The 24,969-nt window shown below is 42.0% G+C and overlaps 1 protein-coding gene across 4 annotated transcripts in view; it reads left to right on the top strand.

The window, feature by feature from the left end:
• REPS2 (RALBP1 associated Eps domain containing 2) overlaps nucleotides 1-11,607 on the top strand; it is a 166,983-nt gene extending 155,376 nt beyond the window's left edge. For all 4 annotated transcript variants that reach the window (XM_059384641.1, XM_059384640.1, XM_059384642.1 and 1 more), the window contains one exon: nucleotides 6,131-11,607. In XM_059384641.1, the coding sequence (XP_059240624.1) occupies nucleotides 6,131-6,199 (69 nt within the window). In that variant the 3' untranslated portion in view covers nucleotides 6,200-11,607. The remainder of the gene's footprint in view (nucleotides 1-6,130) is intronic.
• Nucleotides 11,608-24,969: the final 13,362 nt, after the last annotated feature.

Raw genomic sequence — 24,969 nt, 5'->3', positions numbered from 1 at the left:
TGTCATTTGCTACAAAATAGCTTGCTACAATTATGATTGGATTTGTTTGAAACTACAGATCATATTAAGGAGGATGAAAATCTCAACTGTGTTGCATCTCCCAGTCTGCTAGTAGAGTACATCTTTCTAATTATTTATATCTTGTGAGATTTCTCTTACTAGTCTGAGTATACATGTATTACATGTGTCTTGCTAAATTTATTCCTAATTTTTCATGACACTATTGCAAATTGAATTGGTTTTTAAATTTTCATTGTCTCATTGAGCTGGTGAAGGTTATAGAATATAAGGTCAACACATAAAAACCAATCATATTCTTTCTGTAAGTAATGAACAACTGGTAATAGAAATATGAAAAACACTGCCATTACAGTATCTTGCCACCCTCTTCCTCCAGATGAATTACTTGGGTATAAATTCATCCAAACACTTAGGTTGTGAACATTGAAAACAACTATAAAGTGCTGCTAAAAGAAATCCAAGACCTAAATAAATGGAGAGACACATTCGCTTTTCGTGCATTGAAAGACTTAACATAGTAGTGATGTTATTTTTCTCTAAAGTGATCTATGGATTCACTACAATGCCAATTTCACAGTGCCAGCAGGCCTAGTAGGTATAGATCAGCTAATCTTACAATTTTTGTGTAAGGGCCAAGGAACTTGGATAGTTAAAACATTTGGAAAAGAAGAACCAAGTTGGAGGATTCACTTTAGTATCAGGTTTCAGTAATCAAAACAGTATGAGCTTGGGGGGAGGGATTGATGTATAGATCAGTGGAGTAGGATAGAGGGTTGTGAAGGAGAGTGCATGAATATAGCCATCCCATCTTTGACAAAGATGCAACATCAACTCATTCAACCATTGTTTTTTAAGAACGGGTCTTCCATATGTGAAAAAAAATGAACCTTGATCAAAACCTCAGTCTTATACAAAGATTAACTTGAAGTGGGTCATAGATGCAAATGTAAAACATAAAGGTATAAAACTTTTAGAAGAAAAGATTGGAAAAAATGTGCATGACCTGGTGTTAGAAATGATGCCAGAAGCATAACCTAGAACAGAAAAATTAAATTGTACTTCATCAAAATTAAAAATTTTGCTATGCCTTAAATACTGTCAGGAGAATTAAGAGACAAGCTACAGAATGGGAAAAAATATTTGCAACTCACATATTTGACAAAGGACTTGTATCCAGATTATATAAAGAGCTCTCCAAACTTAAGAACTCTCAAAACTCCAAAAACTCAACTTAAAAATGGGCGAAGGACTTGAACAGACACTTCACCAAAGAGGATATAAGGATGGCAGATAAACATGTGAGAAGATACTCAGCATCATTAGCCATAGGGAAACGCAAATTAAAACTGTGATCGTGTACCACTACACACGCATTAGAATTGCTAAGACAGAAAATAATGACAACACCAAGTGCTGGCAACTGGGACTCTCATGCACTGATGGGACTGAAAAATGCTACCCCTCTCTGAAAAGTCATTTGACAGTTTCTTAGGAAGTTGTAGATACACTGACCATGTGACCCAGTAGTCCTACTCCTGGGTATCCATCAGTGAAATGAAACCTTGCGTTCAGTCAAAAATCCATACGTGAATGTTCTTAACAGTTTTATGTGATGGCCAAAACCTGGAAACAGCCCAGATGTGCTTCAAAGGATGAATAGGTTAAGTGTGGTTCATTCACACAATGAAATAGCACTCAGCAATAAAAGCAGTGATACACATAACTTGGACGAAACTCAAAGACATTACACTGAGTGAGGCAAGCCAGGGTTGAAAGGTTTTATACTTTTTGATCCCTTTTATTTGACATTCTTAAAAAGAGAAAACTACAGTTCTGGGATACAGACTGGTAGTTGCCAGAGGTTGTGCATGAAGGTGAAGGTTTGTAGATCAGTGAGTTGTACCAGGGAGCTTTTTGGTTGTAGGAACTGTGACATCCCCTCTTTGTGGTGGCGGTTATACAAATGCATATGTGTGTTGACATTTACAGAACTATGCACTAAAAAAGTCAGTCTTACCATATAATAGATGATTTTTTAAAATGTCAAACTTCATTCTGTTTTATGAATCTTTGTAGGTAAACTTGTTTTTGTTTTGTGTTTTATTGTTTTTCTCCCCTCTTACTTTGCTTTGGTATAGATAATTTTCATATACTGTTCTCTCTTCTTGGTAAGCCCTTTTAATTTGGAAACCCATATTCTTCAGTTCTGAGGGTTTTCTTGGTTTTTATTATTGTTGTGTTTTCTCCATGTTTCTTCCTCACCCACCCACCCCCACTCCCCTGCCCATTTTCTCTGTTCTCGCTTGCTGATATTTTTCAGATGTTGAAACTCTTAGCTTGTTGGTTCTCTAATGTTTTCATATTTTCTCTCCTGTTTTCAGTCCTTCTTTATTTTTGTCTTTTTGTCCATTTCTGAAGACCTAGTTAATTTTAAGTTTTCAAACGGTTATTTAATAACCAAGAGTTCATTTTTTGTTCTCTGATTGTTTCTTTTTCAAGGTATCCTATTCTCATTTCTTTGTTGTAATATCTTTTATTACTGGTAGTATTTTTCTTCTTCCTGAAAACTTTTCTATTTTCCTGTTATGTATTTCTTATTAGATGTTTCCCTTCACTATCTGATGGTCCTTTGCTTATGTTTAGGAGAAGGATGCAGGTGCTCACTGGGCGGGCATAGCATGTTATGGGGCTTGTCAGCTTTGAGCTTCGTCCTCCAACAGTCTGGTTGGGCTGTATAGTTGGGGATCCTTTCAAGGCAGTATCATTGGTGCTTTCTTTTTAATCTGATAGAATTTCCGGAGAGATTTTTTTTTCCTTATCTCCTACATGGGGGGAAAGATCTGGCTCAGTGGAGAGAGAGGGCTGTGGGTCTCAGTATCTAGAATATTTATTTAATCTCCTTAGTTCCAGTCCAGTGTCTCATCCTCAACTGTATCTCTGTACTTCTAATCAAGAGGCTCTGTGTTTTACCTTTTCAAGGAATAACTCTTCAGTATTCTGTCCTAGTAGCAGGAAGAAGCTGGGGAACTAATTGCTTATGAAGCTAAACTTTCAGCCAACACACTCTAGCCATCCTCCTCCCCTCTTCCACTTCCACTTACGTAGGTATCTGGCGCTGCCAGCTTGACTCTTTCAGAGACTCTTTTCTGTAAAATCAGGTGGGTTCTTGTTTTGTCCCCAAGCTTAGCTTAGGTTTAGTTTTCTATACTTGATCTGTATGAGGGAAAATGTCCTAGCTCAAGTGATGCAGGACCCTTGAACAAAGGAGTATTTGGGTCACTTTATGGACAGACCCCACCATGCAGCAGCGTAACAACTGGTAGAATGCCCACATTTATTTTGCTTGGATTTGCTGAGTCATTTATTTAAGTCATCAGTTTGCCTTCCTGCTTGCAAATTGTATTGGTATCACTTCTTTCCTTGTGTTTGTCTTGTTCTTTTGTGTTTGTGACTTTAAAAAAAAAAACAATTTTTTTTTCTGTTGTTTTAGTGGAGTTCTAGTTGGGACTGAGTATGCCGTGTGTGTTCAGTTCTATCTTTCACCTGCAACTTCTGTCTATATTCTTTTGCTAGATGATACACAGTCTCAGCACTTTGACGATCACCCATAGTCTGGTGATCCTCAATTTCTGTCTCAAACTCTACTTCTCTTACCTCTGGTCTTTGGACATACAATTCTAACTGCTTACTCGCCATTTCCTCTTAATGTATCTAATACACACCTCAGACATTTCATTCCCAACCGTTTCTTTGAAATGCCTATTTCTTATCTATTCTTGTTCTCGGTACCACTTACTGACCACCCACTTGTGTAGATCCCAAATCACCTTCTTTCTTTCCTACATCTGTACTTGATCTGTATGAGGGAAATGGGACCTTCATCAGCAGGTCCTGTCCATTCTAAATTCAAAATATATCCAGAATTCATCCAGTTCTCTCCATCTTTGTGGCTGCTACCCTGATCAAAGTCATTTCTCACCTGGGTCCATGCAGTAACCCTGCAACTCCTCCCTGCCTGCACTCTTGCCCTGCTCTACAATCCACTGTCTACACAGTAGCCAGAGTGAACATTTTTATTTTTATTTTTTTAATTAAGATTTTATTTATTTATTTGCCAGAGAGAGAGAGAGAGAGAGCGAGAGCGAGCACAGGCAGAGTGGCAGGCAGAGGCAGAGGGAGAAGCAGGCTCCCCGCTGAGCAAGGAGCCCAAAGGGGACTCGATCCCAGGATGCTGGGATCATGACCTGAGCTGAAGGCAGCCGCTTAACCCACTGAGCCACCCAGGCGTCCCCGGAGTGAACATTTTTAATTAAAAAAAATTTTTATTGTGTTAGTCACCATAAAATACATCATTAGGTTTTGATGCAGTGTTCCAAGATTCATTGTTTATGTATAGCACCCAGTGCTCCAGGCAATCCATGCCCTCCTTAATACACATCACTGGGCTCACCCAGCCCTCCACCCCCACCCCTCTAAAGCCCTCAGTCTGTTTCTCAGAGTCTGCAGTCTCTCATGGTTTGTCTCCCCCTCCGATTTGTCCCAATTCACTTTTCCTTTACTTCTCCTAATGTCCTCCATTTTATTCCTTATGTTCCACAAGTGAAACCATATGATAATTGAATAGCAGCAATGGCCACAGTTGCCAAACTGTGGAAAGAGCCCACATGTCCAACAGACGAATGAATAAAGAAGATGTGGCCCATATATACAATGGAGTATTATGCCTCCATCAGAAAGGATGAATACCCAACTTTTGCATCAACATGGATGGGACTGGAGGAGATTATGCTGAGTGAAACATTTTGAATTCCAAATTAAGCCACTGATTCAAAACCCACAAAGCTATCCCCCTGTATTGTGAATGGCGTCCACATTCCTGACTGTTTCCATAAGATCCTTGCCTAACTCTCAGACTTCAGCTCCTACCAGTGTCTTCCTGGCTCCTTCTCTGGTGACACAGGCCTTTCTGGTATCCAACACACCAAGCTTGTTCCCTCCCTTGGGGCTTTTGTAGTTGCCGTTTTGTCTCCCTGAATATCCTTCCCCCATGTCTTCATATGGCTCACCCCTCCATTCATTCTAATCTCTGCTCAGATAGCATCACCTCTGAGAAGCCTTCCCTGACTAGCTGCTCTACCTGTCTTCCAGATTCCTCTATTACCTCATCATATTTATCTCCTTTTGAAAGTATGTCATTCTTTATTGTCTTTCTCTAGCCATTTGAGTATAAAGCCTATGAGGGCGTTGGTCTGATCAATTTTGTTCTTTGCTGGTACCATCACACCTAGAGCAGAATCTGGCTCATAGCAGACAGTTAATCAAAGACTCTTGGACAGCTGGGTAGGAGGGGGTGAATAAATGCCTTTTGAATTCTGGTGGGACGGTTAGCAAGCTGATTCTTCCTGGGCATCTCAGAATCGAGCCTTCCTAGAGTTCGTTCCCATCTTAACTGATTCTACTTCCGAATGTCTTTAACTGTCTCCCCGTCTTCCTACCAATAAGTTTCTTTTAGGACCGAAAGCTTAATTCCCAAAGAGCAGATGGCTGATCCTGTTTTTCTTTCTCCCTGCCTTTAGCCATGCAGTCACACCTTCAGCTGTATTTTGTGCAGGAGCCAAGATGGTATTTTGGCAGAGGGATGGCCAGTGCATTTGCTCATCCCTCAGACCCGCCAGGGTGTGGTACTGGACTAGAAATGAGAGATCGCAGCTAGAAATTGAGCCCTGCTGGCTCACCTCTCACTATTAGCATTCTGCTTTTGCTTTTCTGCTCTCTCCCAGTGTCTGTCTTTTTATTTTTAACATCGACTTCTGCCAGCCAGTGATCCTGTTAAAACCGCCAATGAGATTGAGGCTGGGGTGGTGTCAGTCAGTTTCATTTCCTCATCTTCAGAGAGGAGCTGCAAGATGACAAATTGTGAAGCCGCCTCTGTCTAGTCACCAATTGTAAATCCAATGCCTTCTAGTCAGCTTGTCCTAGAGTCGTGTAGTAGTTCAGTGTTTGTGGGTTCACCTACAAGTGTCTTTTTAATATCTGATGAATTAGGGATGAACCCAGGAAATGACCCCTTTGCTTTTTTGTTTTCTTCTCTCTGTTTTGTACAAATCAGGAGGTTCATCAAGAACGGATTGCATTGGAAAATCAGTTGGAACAACTGCGTCCAGTCACTGTGTTGTAACCCCCAAGATTCAAGTAACAGTGGGTGACTTTTTCTGCCAAGATATTTCCTTTGAATATTTCAACCCAACTACTTGTCATAGAGATGTCCAAGACTGGGTGAAAAACTGCAAGCCGCGGAATATAATCCATATTTCCTTTTCTCTTGTACTTCACTTACACGTTTTACTCTGGTGGAAAAAATACAACTGATGATCACACTTGAAACTGTAATTTCAGTGGGATTTATCTCCCATTCTTAAGTACTTCCTCAAGTTGTTAGATGTTGCTCCTTACCAAAAACCAATCTTCTAGCAATTAAAAACAAGTAGAGCATTATTTATTTAAAGAATTTATGATTTGTATAAAACATCAATACCTTCAGGATGCTTGTTTTATTTTTGTATGTATATCAAATACAGTAGGTTGGTTTCCTGAATAATTGGGATTCCAACTGGCTAGTCTTTGGCATGATGATAATAAAAGTGAAAACTAAAACAAGAACATCAGATTTAGACAGGCACTGTGCCCTCTGCCACCATATGCCAAAAATTGCTTCTCTAGTGCCATTTTGACATTGTATCTAGCTATAAATAATACATAACTATTGTTTTCTGTTGAATGGCAGAGATTTATTGGGTCTTTGCACCTCTGTAAAGTGGAAGTTTTGTCAAAGATCTATTTACCTTGGCCCAGCTAGGCCATCAACTCATAGAACTCAGTCCTTTCATGTCAATTTTTGGGCAAGAGCAGTCTGCTTTAAGCGCCTCACCTGATCAAATTAAATAAATAGTTGTCAAATTTCTACTTTTATCCTGCATGGGATACCATGTCTGTGAATGCATGATTTTGGAGACCACACATCAGATGTGAAAGGCTGAAGAGACTGTTTGGACTGATCAATATTTGTTGCTTGAACCCAGGTACCCACCCTGGAGAAGAAGGGGAAATGGTGGTTACCAGCAATCCAACAACTCTGGTAGTTATTTTTGTCTTTGTTATTTTAACGCGGATTGTGATTGTATTGAGTATGAAGGAATAATGAAAGAAGACTGACCTTCACTCTGGATATACAACTGTTTGTTCTCTGTGAAGTGTACCTTGGGAAGTGATTGGTTTATGCACCGACTAGCAGAGCCCAGCTGTCTCCAGTGTATGTGATGTAAGACCGTGAGCTCAAATCACAGAAGCCAGTATGCTGTAGAAGTTTTGGTCACCCACTCCTCCTGAAAGCCCAAGGTGAAAGTGGGAAGTGAGTGACCCCACAGGGATCCGGGCACGCCCACTCTCACATCACTTTGAGAGACTGATTACAAGAAATGCTCTCTCTTGTGCATTTTGCTAATTTACCCATTCTTAGAGTAGAGGTGTGGGGTGTGCCTGGGGTCCTTTTTGAGGTGGTTTAGGATAAGGGATTAAGCCTTCGGTTGCCGTAGAGTTGACAGCTTTTAGAATAAGGAGGTGTTTATTTAATGCTCCCTTATTTTATTTGCAAGCTTTATCAATAGCTTAATGGTAGAAGAGAAAGGCTCAAGCAGATGTTGTTTTCCCAAAGAAAAGCAAATTGTTGATTCTCTTCTGTGCATATGAAAAGATTTTGGAATTGATTTGATTTTGAAAATCCCAGAGTTTGAACCGTTTCTCTAGTCCCCCTTTCCTTCCCTTTTGGTTGTTTTTTCTATCCCTTGGGAGGAGTTTGGAGCCATTTTAAATGCTTCCTAAGATTATGAATGGGCGGTGCAGACTTTCGAGGTAACCTCTTTTCCCGTGTCCTGAGATCTAGGGGCTAAAGCTATTTTTATCAGCAGTGTCCTTGCTGCAGACATTCCATGGCATGCTTAGCTTTTGTTACATTCCACTCAGGAAGGATCGTGTGCACTCTGTCTCCTCGTCTTCCATACCGATGCGCTCCCTCGAGATAGCACTGTGTGTCCAGTAAGGAGGCATACGAACTCAGGAATATTAGTCTTTCGTATACATTTAAAAAAAATAGTGCTGTTTTTTTTCCCCCATCAAATCAGTGCCAGAGTGAGAGAAATTAGGAGGTGGGCTTTTGTTTAGCCGGCTTGGTTTTTGCTAAAGGAACAAGCTCACATTGGATAATTCAAGTCCCATGAGTTGCATAGTCTCACCAATATTTTAAGATGAGCATTGCATTAAAGCATACATCAATGTCAATGACCTCTGACTGCACTTAGTGGTGACCGCAGTGTACTAGTTGCTTAGAAGTGGATTTAAAACAAACAAATGCACACTATTATTACTACCTGACCAGTGCACTTCTTCCATGTCTCTGTTTTCTCAGAATGTGCACTTCTAATTTAGGATTATAACTCCTGTTAATGTTTCTGTGAGCCTTCGCTGTGGTGTATAGGAAGGCTGTGTTCTTGAAATCACCATTATACCTCTTCTACAGAACTTCTCCAAAATTAGATCTGCTTGTTGGGTAGAATTCAATGGACACAATGTCGATGTTGCCCCCATCCGTGGGGGTTTAATAAGCTTGTTGTTCAGTGTTCTTCCTTCAGAGGGGTCCTGTCGTCCCAAGGATGAAAGCACAGCAGGAATTGATAGTGGGCGGATGGGGTGCCTCATTGTCTCTTGTAAGTGGTGTGTTGCTTTTGCCCTCTCCTTGTCCAGCAGACATGAAGTAAAACCGAGAGGTAGATATTTGGAATGGAGGTGCGTGTTGTAATCAAGGCAGACATTTGGACTTGCTTTAGTTGGAAAGACCTAACTGCTTCGTGAATGTTGGAGAAGTGCTTTGGGCCTAATTGGGAGGGGAGACATCTTAGCTGGAAGCTAGGCCCATTTTACTCTCCTTGGAGAATAGGATGGCAGAGCTGAGAGGACTTGTACCTGTCTTCTGCAGTTTGCTTGTGGGGAAACCAAGACCATCAGACACTACATTTTCTAGCCTAAGAATTTGTAGAAAGATAAGTAGTGGCAGAGTTGGAATGCCAGCTAATGCTACAGATTCTAAGTCCCATCCTCTAGCCTCTAGCAGTACTAAAAATAGACAAGAAGGCTTCCTTCTATTTACCGTATTGAATTTTATTTACTTAGTAAGTCTTCAAGTATGAAAACGTGTTTCAGTGAGTTTTAGATTTAGATATTTCTCTTGGATTGAAGCAAAAAATAAAATCTGAAGGGAAGAATATGATTGAACTGTTTGTTCTTCTGAACACCTCACCTTTCATGATGCAATAAATTACTCCAAGTTTTTTGGCAGAACTTTTGACAGCTGTTGCTTTGAATGGATTCCATTCCTATATTCCTTATGGGAGTTTGTTTTTAAAATAGACTACTGCGATGGAAATGAACTCAGTATGTAGTAAGTTACAGTTTTCTTCGATATGTCTTTAGTTATGTGGGTTGCAAATGTTCGATTTCAGCATATTTTAGGGGGAGTAATCAAAAACATGCATTTTTCTTTGATTTCCTACCAGTGTCTGAACTGTCATAAAGCATTCTTCTCTTCATATGTGACTTGATTCTATAGTCTCTTTATAAATGATAATCTGTCTATTTCTTAAATGATCTCTCAACCATGGTAATAATAGAGGTGTACTTGAAAGATCAATAAAAAATCATCTGGAATGGGTGTTTTTCTTGCAATTAAGACAGGCATTTGCAAATATCTTCTTCTAAGCAGTAGTCGGAAAGATCTCAGTTACAGCATAACACCTTACAGCTAAAAAATTTTTTCAGCACAAACTACAATCACACCTCCTGACTAGACCTCACCAAAGGAATGTAATTTTGAAAGTATAAAAAAAGAATTCCAAACATCATAGCAACCAGATATTCCCGTATTATTGACTAAGACTTAGTAGTTCATGGTTTAAACATTTTGAACAAAATGTAATATCAGTTTGAAGAAGGAAAGTCTTTTTCTCCACTTGTTAAATAAATAGAACACCAGCGACTTCGGTTTCTCTTTCCAACTGGCTTATTCTGTTGCATTCTTTGAAAACTCTGATTTCGAAGGATCTCTTGAATTTACACTTTCGTGATGGGTGTTTTGTTATGTTCTTTTTTTTTTTTTTTTGCATCCATGACTTAGCATGGTTCAAATTACTAGAAGAAGTGGGGATTTGGGTTTCTGGAGTTCTGAGGTGGCACCTCCCCTGTCAGCACAGGCCAAAGGCTACTGCCCACCAATGCCAACAGCTCGGTCACTGATGGCAACTGGCCTGTGAGTCTTAACTCTGCGAGCCACCCACTTTGCTTGTTTACAACGAGAAGTGCATCTGATTTTGTGACCCTCCCAAGAGGAACTGTAAGACCAGGCATGGAGGACCAGACTTGAAAAGTAGCACAGAGCCTAAGAGCTGCTGTCTCCCTCAGCAACAGGCATTCAGAGGCTGCCTTACAGGTGTTCCCTGAAACAGCCAGTCTGTTGATGTGAACAGGAGATGCCAAGTACACAGTTGCTTTTAGGCTTAGATAGTTAATTGTCTACATTTGCTAAACTACATGATGATAAAGTCAGGGTTTCAACTGGGAGGACTCGTCCTAGTTACAGAAGCCTTGCTCCATTCGTAACAATGGGAAAACCTTTATTTGTGTGTGTGTTTGGTGAGTTCTCCTGTCTTGCTCTAAGCTAAGTTCATGGCTGTGGGAAGTTGGAGAAAATGGGTTTGAGACTCTGAAGACCAGAGGACAAGGGACTTACAAGGGGGCTTGTATTGGAATTTGAGGGCTCTACTAGGGAAAGTCAGGGACCAGTTCCGTCCTACTTAAGTACTCTGTTGGACAACAGGACTGGGTCCTAAATGTCCTTCACAAAGCTCTGCCCTCAGAACGGCGCAGTTGATGCAAGTACCCCATCATACGGCAATTGAATTGGCTGAGATTTGTTGTTTTTGTTTCATCTTAAGTCAACTTGTATGAGGACTTCACCTGTACCTATCTTGGGAACCGGGTGTACCTTTTTCTTTAGCACTGCCATTCTTTTTGTCTTCAGCGCAAATATGTTCAAGAAAGCCAGAGGCAAGAAGGGCCATTATAGTCTTCATTGCAGTGGGCCAGGAGAGAGAATGAGCTGATGGTCTAGTTTAATCTTGAGAATAAAAGTGTTTATTTTTTCACTACAGGTACATTGAACAGTAAAATGAATAACAGCAAAGTATATATTTGATGCCTTCTGTCTTTTCATAATGTGCTGACAAGTTGTGTTAATAGTTTACTTAGCCAGAGTCTTACTCATTTTCTAGGCCTTAGGAACATTATGTATATTGATCTTCAACATAAATAAATATAGGGTAACCTGTATTTGGATTGTAACTTGTAGACTCTAACCTTACTGCCTCTTTTTCACATTTGTTGGAAAGTCTGTGAAGAACATAGGTTAAAAGTCTCCTACTTTGGGAAACGTACATGATGTGAAACTGGGGTGCTATGTTAAAAATAAATGTATGATAATAAGTGTGGCTCGTCTGGAGTCTTGGTGTTGATATGCTGCGGCCTGCATTTGTGTATTTCGTGGAGGTGCCGTGGAAAAGAGTTGGAGGTCTTCCCAATTAAATCAAAGCCCGAGGTTTGATTATTTTTACCTCCTAGTGATCTGAGGTGGGCCCTTAAACATCTGTACATGGTAAACACTGGGCGATCATGGGAGATAATGCCTAACTCATAGTGCATTTTAAAGATCACTGAATTGAAAACTTGACTTAATGTGGGGTCCAGGTAATTTGCTTCACCTTGTCAGTGTTCTTTTTGTTCAAAACTGCTCCCATCATCATCTCTTCAGTTGGAGTGTAGGGATGAAGGGGGGCGGATCAGGAAGAGTGGGCATGAGAGCCTAGCCAGGTAATCTGACCTGGCAGCTGGAGTTTCTTACTTTTAAAATTTGAATACTTTTAGGAGTCCACCAATCTCCTATTATATGGGGGTTTTATTCTGCTTGGTGAATGCATATGGTGGGCTACACATGGGGTATTTCTAGTAACCTAGTAGTTCTGAATACCAAGTGAACTCTGGAAAAAATCATCTACGATCTGGCTCATAAGCTTGGGCACTGGAGATCACCTGGCCCTGATCTTTCCCAAGCACTGGTGAGGACCACTGTGCCGCTCACTTTGGACATACAAGAGACCTGAGATCCCCTAGCCCAGTGGTACCCAAAATGTGGTCCCTGGACCAGCAGTGTCAGCATCATTGGGGAACTTCTCACTGAAGAACAGTGGATCCGGGACTCTGGGAGTGGGCCTGGCAGCATTCAGGATGACAACCCCTCCATGGGATACTGATGTCCACTAATACTGAACTACTGCTCTATCTAACTTCATTTTACAGCCAAAGAAGCCGTGGCACAGAGAGGCAACATGGACTCACCTAGGTCGTGATCAGTTAATTGACAGCAAAGGATCAAAAGTTTCCCAGGGCAAACATTGTCCAGTGGCCAGTCATGAATTCATTCCCTCTCCTGACCCTTCCTCCACAGATACCTGCCGTGCTTCTGCTGTGCGTCAAGCACTGTGTCAGGAGCTCAAGGTGAGACCTACAATACAGGATCCCTACCCTCGAGTTGCTCACAGACCCCTACGCTGGAACTGCAGTGCAGTGTGGGACAGTGACTAAGATGTATGAGGGTAGGCTGACTGCTGTAAGAAAGAACCCCAGGAGTAGAGTGGCTTGACCCAGTGGACGTGTATTTCTCACTACAGTACAGAGTGGATGTTCTTAGTTGCGCCATTTTCTTTGTGGTTACATGGGGATCCAGGCTCCTTTCATGTGTGCTTTCATCTTCCTCTAGGGCTAGAGAGTTTTCTCTTTTTAGCCCATGTGTGGAGAAAAAAAAAGATACTATGGGAAAGATACAATTTCTCTTCACAGAAATGCTGCACATCACTTCTTTGCATACTTCATTCCCAGAGCTCAGGTGACAACATGTGACTGTGACAGAGACTGGGAAATGTGGTCTAGCTGTCTGCTCAGGCGGGAAAAGTTGTAGTGAGCACATTGTCCACCAGGAGGCGCTGGGCCAGTGCGCTCCAAGAATGCGGGCTGTGCGGGTGGGACATCTGATTGGGACTGTGGGGATTCAGGAGAGCTTCATGGAAGAGTCATAAAAAAGGGATAGGCATTAACTAAGAAAAAGAGAGTGCTCTGGGCAGAGGGAGCTGCGTACTTTAAGCCACGGCAGTATAAGAACATGGAAAGCTTCTCTAGAAGGAGGAGCCAGAGGAGGGTGGAGGGGAGCACGTGGCAAGAGTGGGTACGGGGGCGCTGGATGTGAGGGCACGTCATGAGAAGACAGAAAGCCTCCCGCAATTCTGGCCTCTTTCAAGATTTAAGCACAAATGCATGAAGTCACTTCACTAATATTCAAGGAGTGACTTGTGTTCTCTCGATTTTTATCTACCCCCTCAAAAGGAAATGCTTCACTGGAAGACTGTAAACCAGTGTTTGTGACGTGAACCAAATCTGTTCATTGGATTCGTTACCCATCTCTGACATGTGTTTGTACAAAGGACCAACGCCCAGAACACAAGGGACTAAACCCTGCTAGGCAGGAGCTCCGTTGGATGACGGGAGGCATTTTCCATCCACAGTTCTTTCTTTTTGGGGGAGATAATGGGCACTCAGATGACCAAGAGGTGCAGGGATCATCTGTCCCTTTTCTCTTTCTTTCTTTCTTTTCTTTTCTTTTCTTTCTTTCTTTCTTTTTCAAGAAGGCTTAACAAAGTGCAGAAATGAAATAACAATTTGTTTGGAACATGAGTTCTCATTTGAATTTATTTAATAATTATGAAAATCCCTGAGTCTGGGGGAGAAGTGCTCCCAAGTATAGCATCTCTGTGGCATACTCCAACTTCAAAGAGTACTGCCATATTGTTTTTCAAATAGGTGTCTTGGAAGTGCAGGCATTGGTGTTGGCATGCCTAAGTGATTTTCTTACTGCATTTGTCTTTCGATCATAGAGTAAATATGTATATATAAATACATATATTTAATATTTATGTAAGTAAAAAAAAATATATATATATAAACAAAAGTAACCACAGTAATTGTTTTGAATATAGGCCAACAGAATATTTGGGAGGGTGCATTTTAGCATTGGCCAGTATCTAAACAAGTTTAGAACCACTAGCACATGGTGAAAATAAAAGACTGACTTGTGGTCAGTTTTATTACTGTTTTGGGTTTTTTTTTAAACTTTTTACAAAGAATGCACCCCAGTTTCTTGGACTTGGGGTGGACCACTCATGCCCTAGATAGACCACTGTGGAACAGAGTGCACGCCTCCACCCCTGGATTAGACTTACTCAAAGCAACAAAGCTGAAGGAAAGCCAAGAGGAAGAATGATAATGCTTGGGGAATGAAATAAAGGAAAGCAAAGAAAATTAAATACAGATACAGAGAATTGTGATGTAGGACCTTTGAAATGCAAATGAAATTGGCTTGAACCTCAGCCCATGTGTGGTGAGAGCCTGCATCTCAGTCCTTCTGGAGGTTGTGAGAGGCAGAGGTAATGGTAGAGGAACTGATGTTTTTATCCTTGTCACCTCTGGCTCAAATATGTTTCCTAGGAATTAGTTTGATAGATGGACCATCTCTTTCCCTGCAGAATATCATTAACATGAGGGGTTTGTGTGTCTGTGTATGGAAGATGGGGCGGAGTGGGAAGGGGGCAGAATTTGTGGAATATAGTCCGTGTCCAGGGGACGTTGTTCACGTTGAGTTCTGTGTGGAAGGTGCCCCTTGTCGGTTGTGCTGTGGCCGTTCACAGCTCTGAGCCTCACAGTGCACTGAGTGTTCCTGTCCCTCTTCATGGGTGTGTCGTTCTGCTTCTGCTGGCAGAGGGAAGGTGGCAGGTGGGAACTGGGGAGGTCCTGCCAGTGTTTCTGTTCTAACTCAGTGCCCAGACCCCACTGCAGATCTTTTTTCTCCCCTTCCTGTTTCTCGGCTAGGTCTGGACCCATAGGTCTCAACTGGGTGCACTTCTGCCTCTGCCCCCCAGGGAACCTTTGGCAATATCCAGAAACGTTTTTGGTTGTCACACCTTGGGAGGGCTTCTGGGGGGTAGAAGACAGGGATGCTGCTGAATGTCCTACAGTGTGCCACATGACCCCCACCACAGAAAATGATCTGGCCCCATGTGTTAATAGTGACCGTGTTGTGAAACATGCTCTAGGGAAGCCCCTGAGGCTTCATGTCGCCTGAATTATTCAGAGCAATGTAGCCTCCCCGTCCCTGCCAGGGACAGCCCTTCACACGGTCAGAACGGAACAGAACCTACATGAACAGGTTCTGCTAAGTTAGTCCATTAATTTAAATACTCCCAGGGTTGGAACAGCAGTGTGAATTATTGAAGTGAGTCAGAGTAAAATGAGAAGGGGCGCTGGCTCATCCATCACAGTGGTAGGGAGCCATAGATGGGGACAGTGACGGATCAAAGCTTGCATACCCACCTATGAGGGCAAGTCTAGGTTATTGCCATACAGGCTCCTGTGTTGCTTGATTTCAGATTCCTTGAGAAAGGCTCATTTCCTTGAGAAAGGCTATTTCCTCTCCCTTATCCTCCAGGAGGTCTGTTTTGTGTTACCTACTTTTTAATTGAGGTATAACATACATGTACCAATTTTAAGTCTTCATCCCAATGAATAGCCAGGATAATGTTGAAGAAGAACAGAGTTGGAGGACTTACTGGATTTCAAGACTAGCTATGAAGCCACAGTAATTAAGAGCATGGGATTGTTGCAGCTGTTCGGCGAACAGATTAATAGTGCAGAATAGAGATCCCAGAAACATATTCAGAAATATATAATCCCTGGATTTACAGTAACGGTGTTACCATAATTCAGTGGGTGAAAAAGATGATCTTTTCAATAAATGATGGTGGAACAATTATATATCCATGCAGAAGAAAATGAGCCTGAATCCATACCATGCAATTAATTCAATATGGGCTACAGATCTAAATGTGAAAGGTAAAACAATAAGCCTTCTAGAATAAAGCATAAGGTAATATCTTCATGAATTTCATAAAGAGTTTTTTTAAACAAGGCATACAGAGAACTAACCATAAAGTAAAAGATTGATAAATTGGATTTCATTAAGATTAGAAACTTCTGTTTATCAGAATTCACAACGAAGAGAGTTTTGGCAGGCTGCGGCACGGTAGAACTTACTTGCAATACATCTGTCAAAGAGTTCTTGCCTATTTTTTTTTTTTTTTTATATGTTGGCAACTATTTTCAATTTAAAACACTGAGGGAGGAAAACCGACTGTGCAGGCTAACATTATGCAGGCCAAACAAAACATGTCTGTGAGCCAGCTTGGGCCTACGCACTGCCAGTGTGCAACCTCACCTTTCACAACGTTAGAAGAATGATAGAAGCTTTAACATTTCTGTATTTTCTCATTCTTTTCTTGCCAGCCTCTGTAAGGGGAAGAAACAATGTAGACATACATTTCTTAATAATAAGGATTTTTCTCTCAGATGGCAGCCTGGCTGGTTATAGTGATTTTAGGTTTTAAGTAGTACTTTCCTCCCTCTGATAGACACAATAATTAAAATAGTTTAAAATATAATTTAATCAGTTTTTTTTTCTTAATTGGCTTCCACCGTGTATTCAGCCTGCTCTCTGAAGACCATAGCTGATTCTGTTTTCACTCTGCTCTCTGGCTAGAATTTCTCAGCATTTCTGGAAGTCAGCTTTAAGCTGCCATGAGCAGAAGACATGGAGACACAGACAGACTTAAACTTTGAACACTTTGAGCCCATTAATGTCCAACTTCCATACTTTCTAGCTCCTTCCCTAACTCTGGTTTTGGTCACCTCATTTTCTTCTCCCAAGCACCTCTCTTCCTTAGTTCTCTGCTGGCCCAGTGGAGGAAGTAGGGTGGGGCGGGGGGACAATCTCCTCTTGTCATGTCTTGTAACCCCACTGTTGGGGTGAGTAAGAGGAGGTGGCCTGGAGGGTGGCACTCCAGCAGTGTAGCAGAGTGGTTAAAACATGAGGTTGCAAGGCTGACTGCCTGTATTCAGAGGCTCATCCCTTAATAGCTATGTGGTCTTCGGCAAGTTCCTTCCTTCTCTGTGCATCACATCCTCATCCATAACTTACCATTAATAGTGCCCGTATGTTAATGTAAAGAACTTAGAACAGTGCCTAGTAAGCAAAATGCTAGATGTGTTTGTTAAATTAAAAATTGATGATTTGTTGTTGTCAGGCCTTGGCATTGTGTCCAGCATTGGGAAATAGACACAGGGTCCCCTGTCTCAGGATCATCTCAGGGATCATCTCAGAGACCACCAGCCTGTGGCTGATCTCAGGACAGGCAGACAGCTTGACCAGACTGCACCCCCTTTTTTGAGCTGGCCGAAAATGGACCACCAGATAGTTTGATGACATTCTCCTCCTCCTCCTCCCTCCTCCCTCCTTCCCTCCCTCCCTCTTCTCCTTCCTCCCTCTCTTCCTCCTCCTTCCTGTTCTTCTTCTCTTCTTGGAGAAGGAGAGGGGGAAGGGCAAAGGGAGAAGGAAAGAGAGAGAATCTCAAGCAGGCGCCATGCCTGTCGTGGAACCTGATGTGGGGCTCGAACTCATGACCCTGAGATCATGACCTGAGCTGAAATCAAGAGTCAGACACTTTTAACTGACTGAGCGACCCGGCACCCCAGTTTTGATGACATCCTTCTTGCGGAGCCTGATAATGGCTGAAATCCGAAGTCACTCAGGAGATAATTAAGATCATTCCATGGAGTATTCTCTAAAATTTAAAACTAGTATTATTCATGCAAATGAATAAATTTTTAATCCTGAGAAGTGAAGTAACTTGCCTAGGATGTGGGAGCATGATAGAAAAAAGCCTAGATTGTCTTAAATAGACTGTTTGTAGAAATGTGGTTATTAAATACTGTTGGTCAGGGCTCAGAAAGATTAAGGACAAATCTAGAGAAATCCTAATCACCATAAAGAAAGCTTAAATACCATACGGAGACTTAGTACGAAACTGAACTTGAAGGCCATGTGCAATGGGTGGGGATCATGGGGCCACCAGAGGGTAGATTGTGCCAAACAGAATTTGGAGCCCCCCTATTTTCACCCTCTTGTTTTCTAGTGTTATTCCCGTCCGTGGTCATGCTGTGTTACCTGGCAAAGGGGATTTTGCAGATGTAATTACATTTGCTAATCAGCTGACTTTAAAACAGGAAAATTATTCTGGATTTTCTAATAGGCCTCATGTGATCACATAAGTCCTTTTAAAAGCAAAAGAGGAAAAAAATAATAAAAGCAAAAGAGGAAGGCAGAGATGTGAAGCATGGGAAGGGCTTGCAGATGGAGGCGACGTGATGAGGAACACAACTGGCCATAAAGGGCTAAGAGAGGCTTCAAAATGACAGCCAACAAGGAAACAAGGACCTCAGTGCTGTCATCCCAAAGCACTGAATTGTGCCAACAACTTGACTGCGCATGGAAGCAGAGTCATCCCCAGAGCCTCCAGAAAGGAATACAGATCTGCCAATACCTTGGTTTTATTTTAGAGAAACTAAGCAGAGGACTCAGTGGAGCCATTCTCTACCCAGACTTCTGACCTTCAGAAGTACAAGATAATGAAGTAATGTTGTTGCAAACCATTAAATTTGTAGTTATTTGTTATGGTAGCAGTAGGAAACTGACACAAAGTTCTTATTTGACTTGCAACGTTATGGTGTCTACCAGCAATTTTCTGGGGATGGGATAAGTAGGGATGGGGGAGAGACCAAAAGCTATAAGGCTCTTTCTGACCTCTATGATCATTCATGTTTTTAATGAAAAACATTCTTTTGAAAAATGAAAAAAGGGGGAGCACCTGAGTGCCTCCGTTGGGCATCTGCCTTTGGCTTAGTTCATGATCTCGGGGTCCTGGGATCGAGCCCCACATCAGGCTCTCTGCTCAGCAGGAGTCTGCTTCTCCTTCTCCCGCTCCCCCTGCTTGTGCCTGTGTGTGCACTCTCTCTCTGTCAAATAAATAAATAAAATCTTTTAAAAATAAAATAAAAATGTGGAAAAGGTCCTAGAGGTATGGTGGGTGCTTCTAGTAGGTTTCTAAAGGAAATTCTGTCCTTACCTCCTTCAGTCCTGCCAGGTTATGATTTACTTCCCAGTTCGTGAGCCTGGCCATGAAAGCAGCATTTCTCAGTTCAGTTACAGGTAGCGGCTGTAACGGTCTGGTCAGCAAATGGAACATCAGACAGCCTGGGCTGTGGGGTCTGAGTTAGAGGAGTCCCTGGAGACTCCCAAGTCCTTCCAAGGAGGACTCTGAGTGCCAAGGACTGGCAAGCTGAGCCCCAGAATACAGCAAACACAAAGAGAAAGAGACCCAAAATCAGGAGGCCTGGGCTGGAGGCCATGTGCAGGCAGGCTCTATGTGCAGTTCATGGCTCCTCACTTCTTGACTTCCTGTTATAAAGCGGGGACAAGAAGATGACCTCTTCTGAAGAACTGTAGCCCCAGTTAAATAGTGCGATGTCTGTGGGAACATTCTGCAGCTACGTGAGTCATAGTTGGGATAAGTTACACCTGACACAAAGTTTAAATCAACAGATGTCGTTTGAGTTCTTCATATGAAATATCTTGACTAATACAGAGGAAACCCTGCCTTGGCTCCTACCAAATGATGGAGCTGGCAACGTGGGACCCCCACAAGCACAGCTCAGGTAGCCCTGAGGATTTCCGCCTCCTTCGTGGCTCCAGTGCAGTGAAGGGCAGGAAGTGGCAAGCTGCCTTCCTACCTCCTCCTTTTGCTTCCGCCTAAGGCAGTTTTCTTGGGACATGGGCTGGGGTATTACAAGATAGAGCTATATTGAGGGATCTGTGGCATTGTGATTTTTGAGTAATTTTTTAAAAAGATTATAGTTATTCACCTATTAGAGCATGTGAGCAGGGGAAGGAGCAGAGGGAGAGGCACAAGCAAACCCCGCACTGACCACAGAGTCCTCAGGGGTGACAGGGGGCTCGATCCCATGACCCCAAGATCATGACCAGAGCCAAAATCAAGAGCCAGACACTCAACCAACTGTGCCACCCACGAGCCCCTATTTCTGACTAATTTTTAAAGTAGAAACATTTCTGAAGGAACATGCTGTGAAGTGTGTGCATGTGTGTGCCCTTCTAGCAGTGGGGAGAAGAAGCAGCCCCATTAGCATATACAGAAACACTAAAATTAATTGAGGTGAGATTGAGACTAAAAAGAAATCCATTTTGTTGAAAGTCGGGTTCCTTCAGATTATGGAATTTCAAGTGCCCATGAACTGCACATAAGATCTGGACAGAATGTACCTGTGTTCTCTCCTGCTCCAGTCTGTCTCTGGGAGGTCTGGAATGGTTACGTTCTAAACGGGGTTAGGCTCACAGCACTTGGCTTTTATACAGCAGGAATGGTGCATGTCTGGTTTCTACAGGTAAGTAAAATGGAGCATTTTCAAAAGCTGTAGTGTCTGAAAAGAATAATGGGGAATATCTGGAATCATTTAGGGAAATTTCCAGAAGCCGGCCACCTTCCAGACAGCAAATATAAATAAAGGAGAGAAAATAAAAGCATTTGGCAAGCATCCCATTCCTAAGACTTCTTAATAGGGGAATTAATTATCTCACAAAATAAGACGTCTTAAGGAAGAATGGTTTTGTGGCAGATCAATTAAACAACTTGAGAACCCATCCAAACCTGGGTTCCTACCATCTTTTTGCTCTGCCATCTTTGGAAGATTTTTATTTCTCAGACTTGCCTGCCCGAGGGTGGCTTGGGCAGTTCTAACCACTTTATTCTTTTTTAAAAAATAAGATTCCATTTATTTATTTGTCAGAGAGAGAAAGAGAGAGAGTGCACAGGCAGGCAGAGTGGCAGGCAGAGGGAGAAGCAGGCTCCCCGTCGAGCAAGGAGCCTGATGTGGGACTTGATCCCAGGACGCTGGGACCACAACCTGAGCCAAAGGCAGCCACTTAACTGACTGAGCCACCTAAGCGTCCCATATAACCACTTTATTCTTAACAATAAGGTAGAAAAAGCTATTTTTTCTCATGTGTCTTTTTTTAAAAAAATGAAATAATGAAATAAAATTTACATATCATGAAATTAACCATTTTAAAGTGAACAGTTCTGTGGCAGTACATTCATAGTGTTGTACAATCACCACATCTGTCTAGTTACAGAATATCTTCATCCCCCAAAAGGAAACCCCATATTTTAAAAGGCATTTAAATGAGCAAGCACTGCCCATTCCCTCTCCTCCAGTCCCAGGCAATCAGTAATCTGCTTTCTCACTCTATGAATTTGCCTGTTCGGAACATTTCAGGTAACAGAATCATACAATGTATGTCAGATTTCTCTCACTTAGCATAATGTTTTCAAGGTTCATCTACATGGTAGCGTGTACCAGTATTTCATTCCTTTTTATAGCTGAATGCTATTCCATTGTGTGGATAGACCATAACTTCTTTATCCATTTATTCCTTCATGGATGCTTAGGTTTCACGTTTGGGGCTATTATGAATAATGCTGATATGAATATTCACATACAACTTTTTTTGTGTGGGTAAATGCTTGTCTTTGCGGGGGGTAGATATTAGAAGTAGAATTGCTGGGTCACAATAATTCTGTTTAACCTTTTGAGGACCTGCCACACAGTTTTCTTTAGTGCTGTACCATTTTAGATTCCTACCAGCTGCCTATGAGGATTTCAGTTTCTCCACATCCTCACCAACACTTACTTCCCCGGTTTTTGGAAAATCTCAGTGGGTGTGAAGTTGTATCTCATTGTGGTTTTGATTAGCATTTCCCTAATGACTAATTATGTAGAGCATCCTTTTATGTGCTTCTTGGCTATTTCATGTGTCCATTTTTAAGTTTCCCTCTAGAACTCACAAGATGGTCATACATTATTTCTCTGAGCCATGGAGAAATTCTCTTTTCCTATGTGTTACTGGTGGAACTTTCATATCTGATGCTCTTGATGTGGTTACAGGTATAAAGTAAATGCTGAGTGAATGAAGAGACACAAAGACACTGCCCACCCATCTGTCCTAATATTCTTTGCTAAGAGAGACCCAGTTTGATCTAGGTAATGGGTAGTCACATGATTCACAGAAGCCTGAACTATCCAGACACCATTTGGCTCAGTATATACACTCCAGTGATGAACTCAGGGAGGAAAAAAATGATGTCAATAACAGGGCTGCTTTAGCTTTACATTAAGAAAAAAAAAGGTAGTATTATGCCTTTAGGCTTCACAATTGTACTTTGGTGCCTATGGCACAAGCAAATAACCAAAATGAGAAAAAAAGTTGTATGGGTATAATCATAGCCTAGGAAGAGAAATTTTTGTATTCTTTTTTTAAAAAAAGATTTTATTTATTTATTTGACAGAGAGACAGAGCACAAGTAAGCAGAGCAGTAGGCAGAGGGAGAGAGAGAAGCAGGCTCTCTGCTAAGCAGGGAGCCTGATGCAGGGCTCCATCCCAGGACCCTGGAATCATGACCCGAGCCAAAGGCAGCTGCTTAAACAACTGAGCCACCCAGGCACCCCAGATTTTTGTAACCATATTTTCTTTGCCATTGATTGGCCTAGAGTAGACATGGGACTAGTTCTGGCCGATGGGATGTCAGGAGAGTTCTGCTTAGGAGACTAGTGGGAAAAGCTTCCTCACACATCAAAAATAGACACTTTGGGGGGCACCTGGGTGGCTCAGTGGGTTAAAGCCTCCGCCTTCGGCTCGGGTCATGATCTCAGGGTCCTGGGATCGAGCCCCACATTGGGCTCTGCTCAGCGGGGAGCCTGCTTCCTCCTCTCTCTCTGCCTGCCTCTCTGCCTACTTGTGATCTCTGTGTCAAATAAATAAATAAAAATCTTTAAAAAAAATAGACACTTTGGGATGTTAGCATGTGGGGATGTGATGGTTGGAACTGCTTCAGCCACCTTGTGCCCGGGAACAGACAAGCCTGAAGACAAACCCAGCATGCTTAGGATGGTGAGCAAAAAGATGGAAAGAATGTGGATCTTAGATGGAGTCATGGAGCCATTAATGAGCCTCCTCTTAAACCACACTAGCTTTGAACTTACTACATGAGGCAAGAAATCCCCCTGCATTTAAACCAGTCTCACTTAGAGTCAGAAGCTTCCCGAGAGACACAGCATGAACTGCATGCCTCTTCTCCCTCTAGTTTTCATCCAGAAATTTAAAACTTAGGATATAATAACTGGCCTTTTTATTTCCCTTTAAGTTTTCACTTGTTCAAATAAGTGCCAAGATGTTGTGGCTTTAGAATGTGTCTACCTGGCTAAGTGGGTACCCCAGTTCCTAGAGTTCCCCTCCCTGTATGTTTCTAGTTGGAGCAGCCAGAAGTCTGCGGGCTTTCTGGAAGGTGGAAGGGAAGCAGGGGCTGTGTTTGTTCTCAGGAGGTCAGCATGGGTGAGGCCATGTTACAGCTTGAGCCCATTTTCACGGGTCTGCTGGTGCACCTTGTATCTACGGCAGCAGCTGGCCTTGCACTTGTAGTTGTTGTAGACTCTTCTCCCTTAACTTCTCCAAATCCCAGGCTAGGTGACAGGGTGGCTTCGTGGCAAGAACACCAACTTCTACAGATTACCTAAGGTAGCAAGGTTGGAGGCTTGGAGATGGGGAAAGGCCAGAGCAAGTTCCAGCTGCTTCCTTACAAGTTTCAATTGGCCTGTCCTTGCCTACCTCATGCCTACTTGACTTCAGGCTCTGCACCAGATGCAGAAGAAACAACCAAATGGAGACCAATGTGCCAGTTCCCATAATTGCTTAAGGTCAAATCCCTATGACAAATTATTTTTTTTTCTTTTTATGTTACTCTTCTTTTAAAATTTAATTTTATTTTTTCAGTGTTCCAGTATTCATTTGTTTATGCATCACACCCAGTGCTCCATGCAATACGTGCCCTCCTTAGTACCATCACCAATCTCATCCATCCCCCCATTCTCTTCCCTCCAAAATCCTCAATTTGTTTCTCAGAGTCCACAGTCTCTCATGGTTCATCTCCCCCTCTGATTTCCCCCACTTTACTTTTCCTTTCCTTCTCCTACTGTCCTCCATGTTATTCTTTATGATCCACAGGTAAGTGAAGCCATATGATAATTGACTTTCTCTTCTTGACTTATTTCACTCAGCATCATCTCCTCCACTCCCGTCTATGTTGATACAAAAGTTGGGTATTCGTCCTTTCTGATGGCTGCATAATTTCCATTTTATATATGGACCATATCTTCTTTATACATTTTTCTGTTGAAGGACATCTTGGCCCTTTCCAAAGTTCGGTGATTGTGGCCATTGCTGCTATGAACATTGGAGTACATATGGCCTTTCTTTTCACTACATCTGTATCTTTGGGGTAAATCTGTATCTTTGGGGTAAATATCCAGTAGTGCAATGGCAGGGTCATACGGTAGCTTTATTTTTAATTTTTTGAGGAGTCTCCACACTGTTTTCCAAAATGGCTGTACCAACTTGCATTCCCACCAACAGTGTAAGAGATTTCCCCTTTCTCCACATCCTCTCCAACACATGTTGTTTACTATCTTGTTAATTTTGGCCATTCTAACTGGTGTAAGGTGGTATCTCAATGTGGTTTTGATTTGAATCTCCCTGATGGCTAATGATGATGAACATTTTTTCATGTGTCTGTTAGCCATTTGCATGTCTTCTTTGGAGAAGTGTCTCTTCATATCCTCTGCCCATTTTTTGACATGGTTATCTGTTTTGTGTGTGTTGAGTTTGAGAAGTTCTTTATAGATCCTGATATCCAGGATCTATAAAGAACTTCTCAAACTCAACACACA

The sequence above is a fragment of the Mustela nigripes genome, chromosome X (assembly GCF_022355385.1).
Source record: "Mustela nigripes isolate SB6536 chromosome X, MUSNIG.SB6536, whole genome shotgun sequence".
Classification (NCBI taxonomy): Eukaryota; Metazoa; Chordata; class Mammalia; order Carnivora; family Mustelidae; genus Mustela; species Mustela nigripes.
Note: the sequence above shows the minus strand (reverse complement) of the source record. Positions and strands in the feature narration are given on the sequence as shown.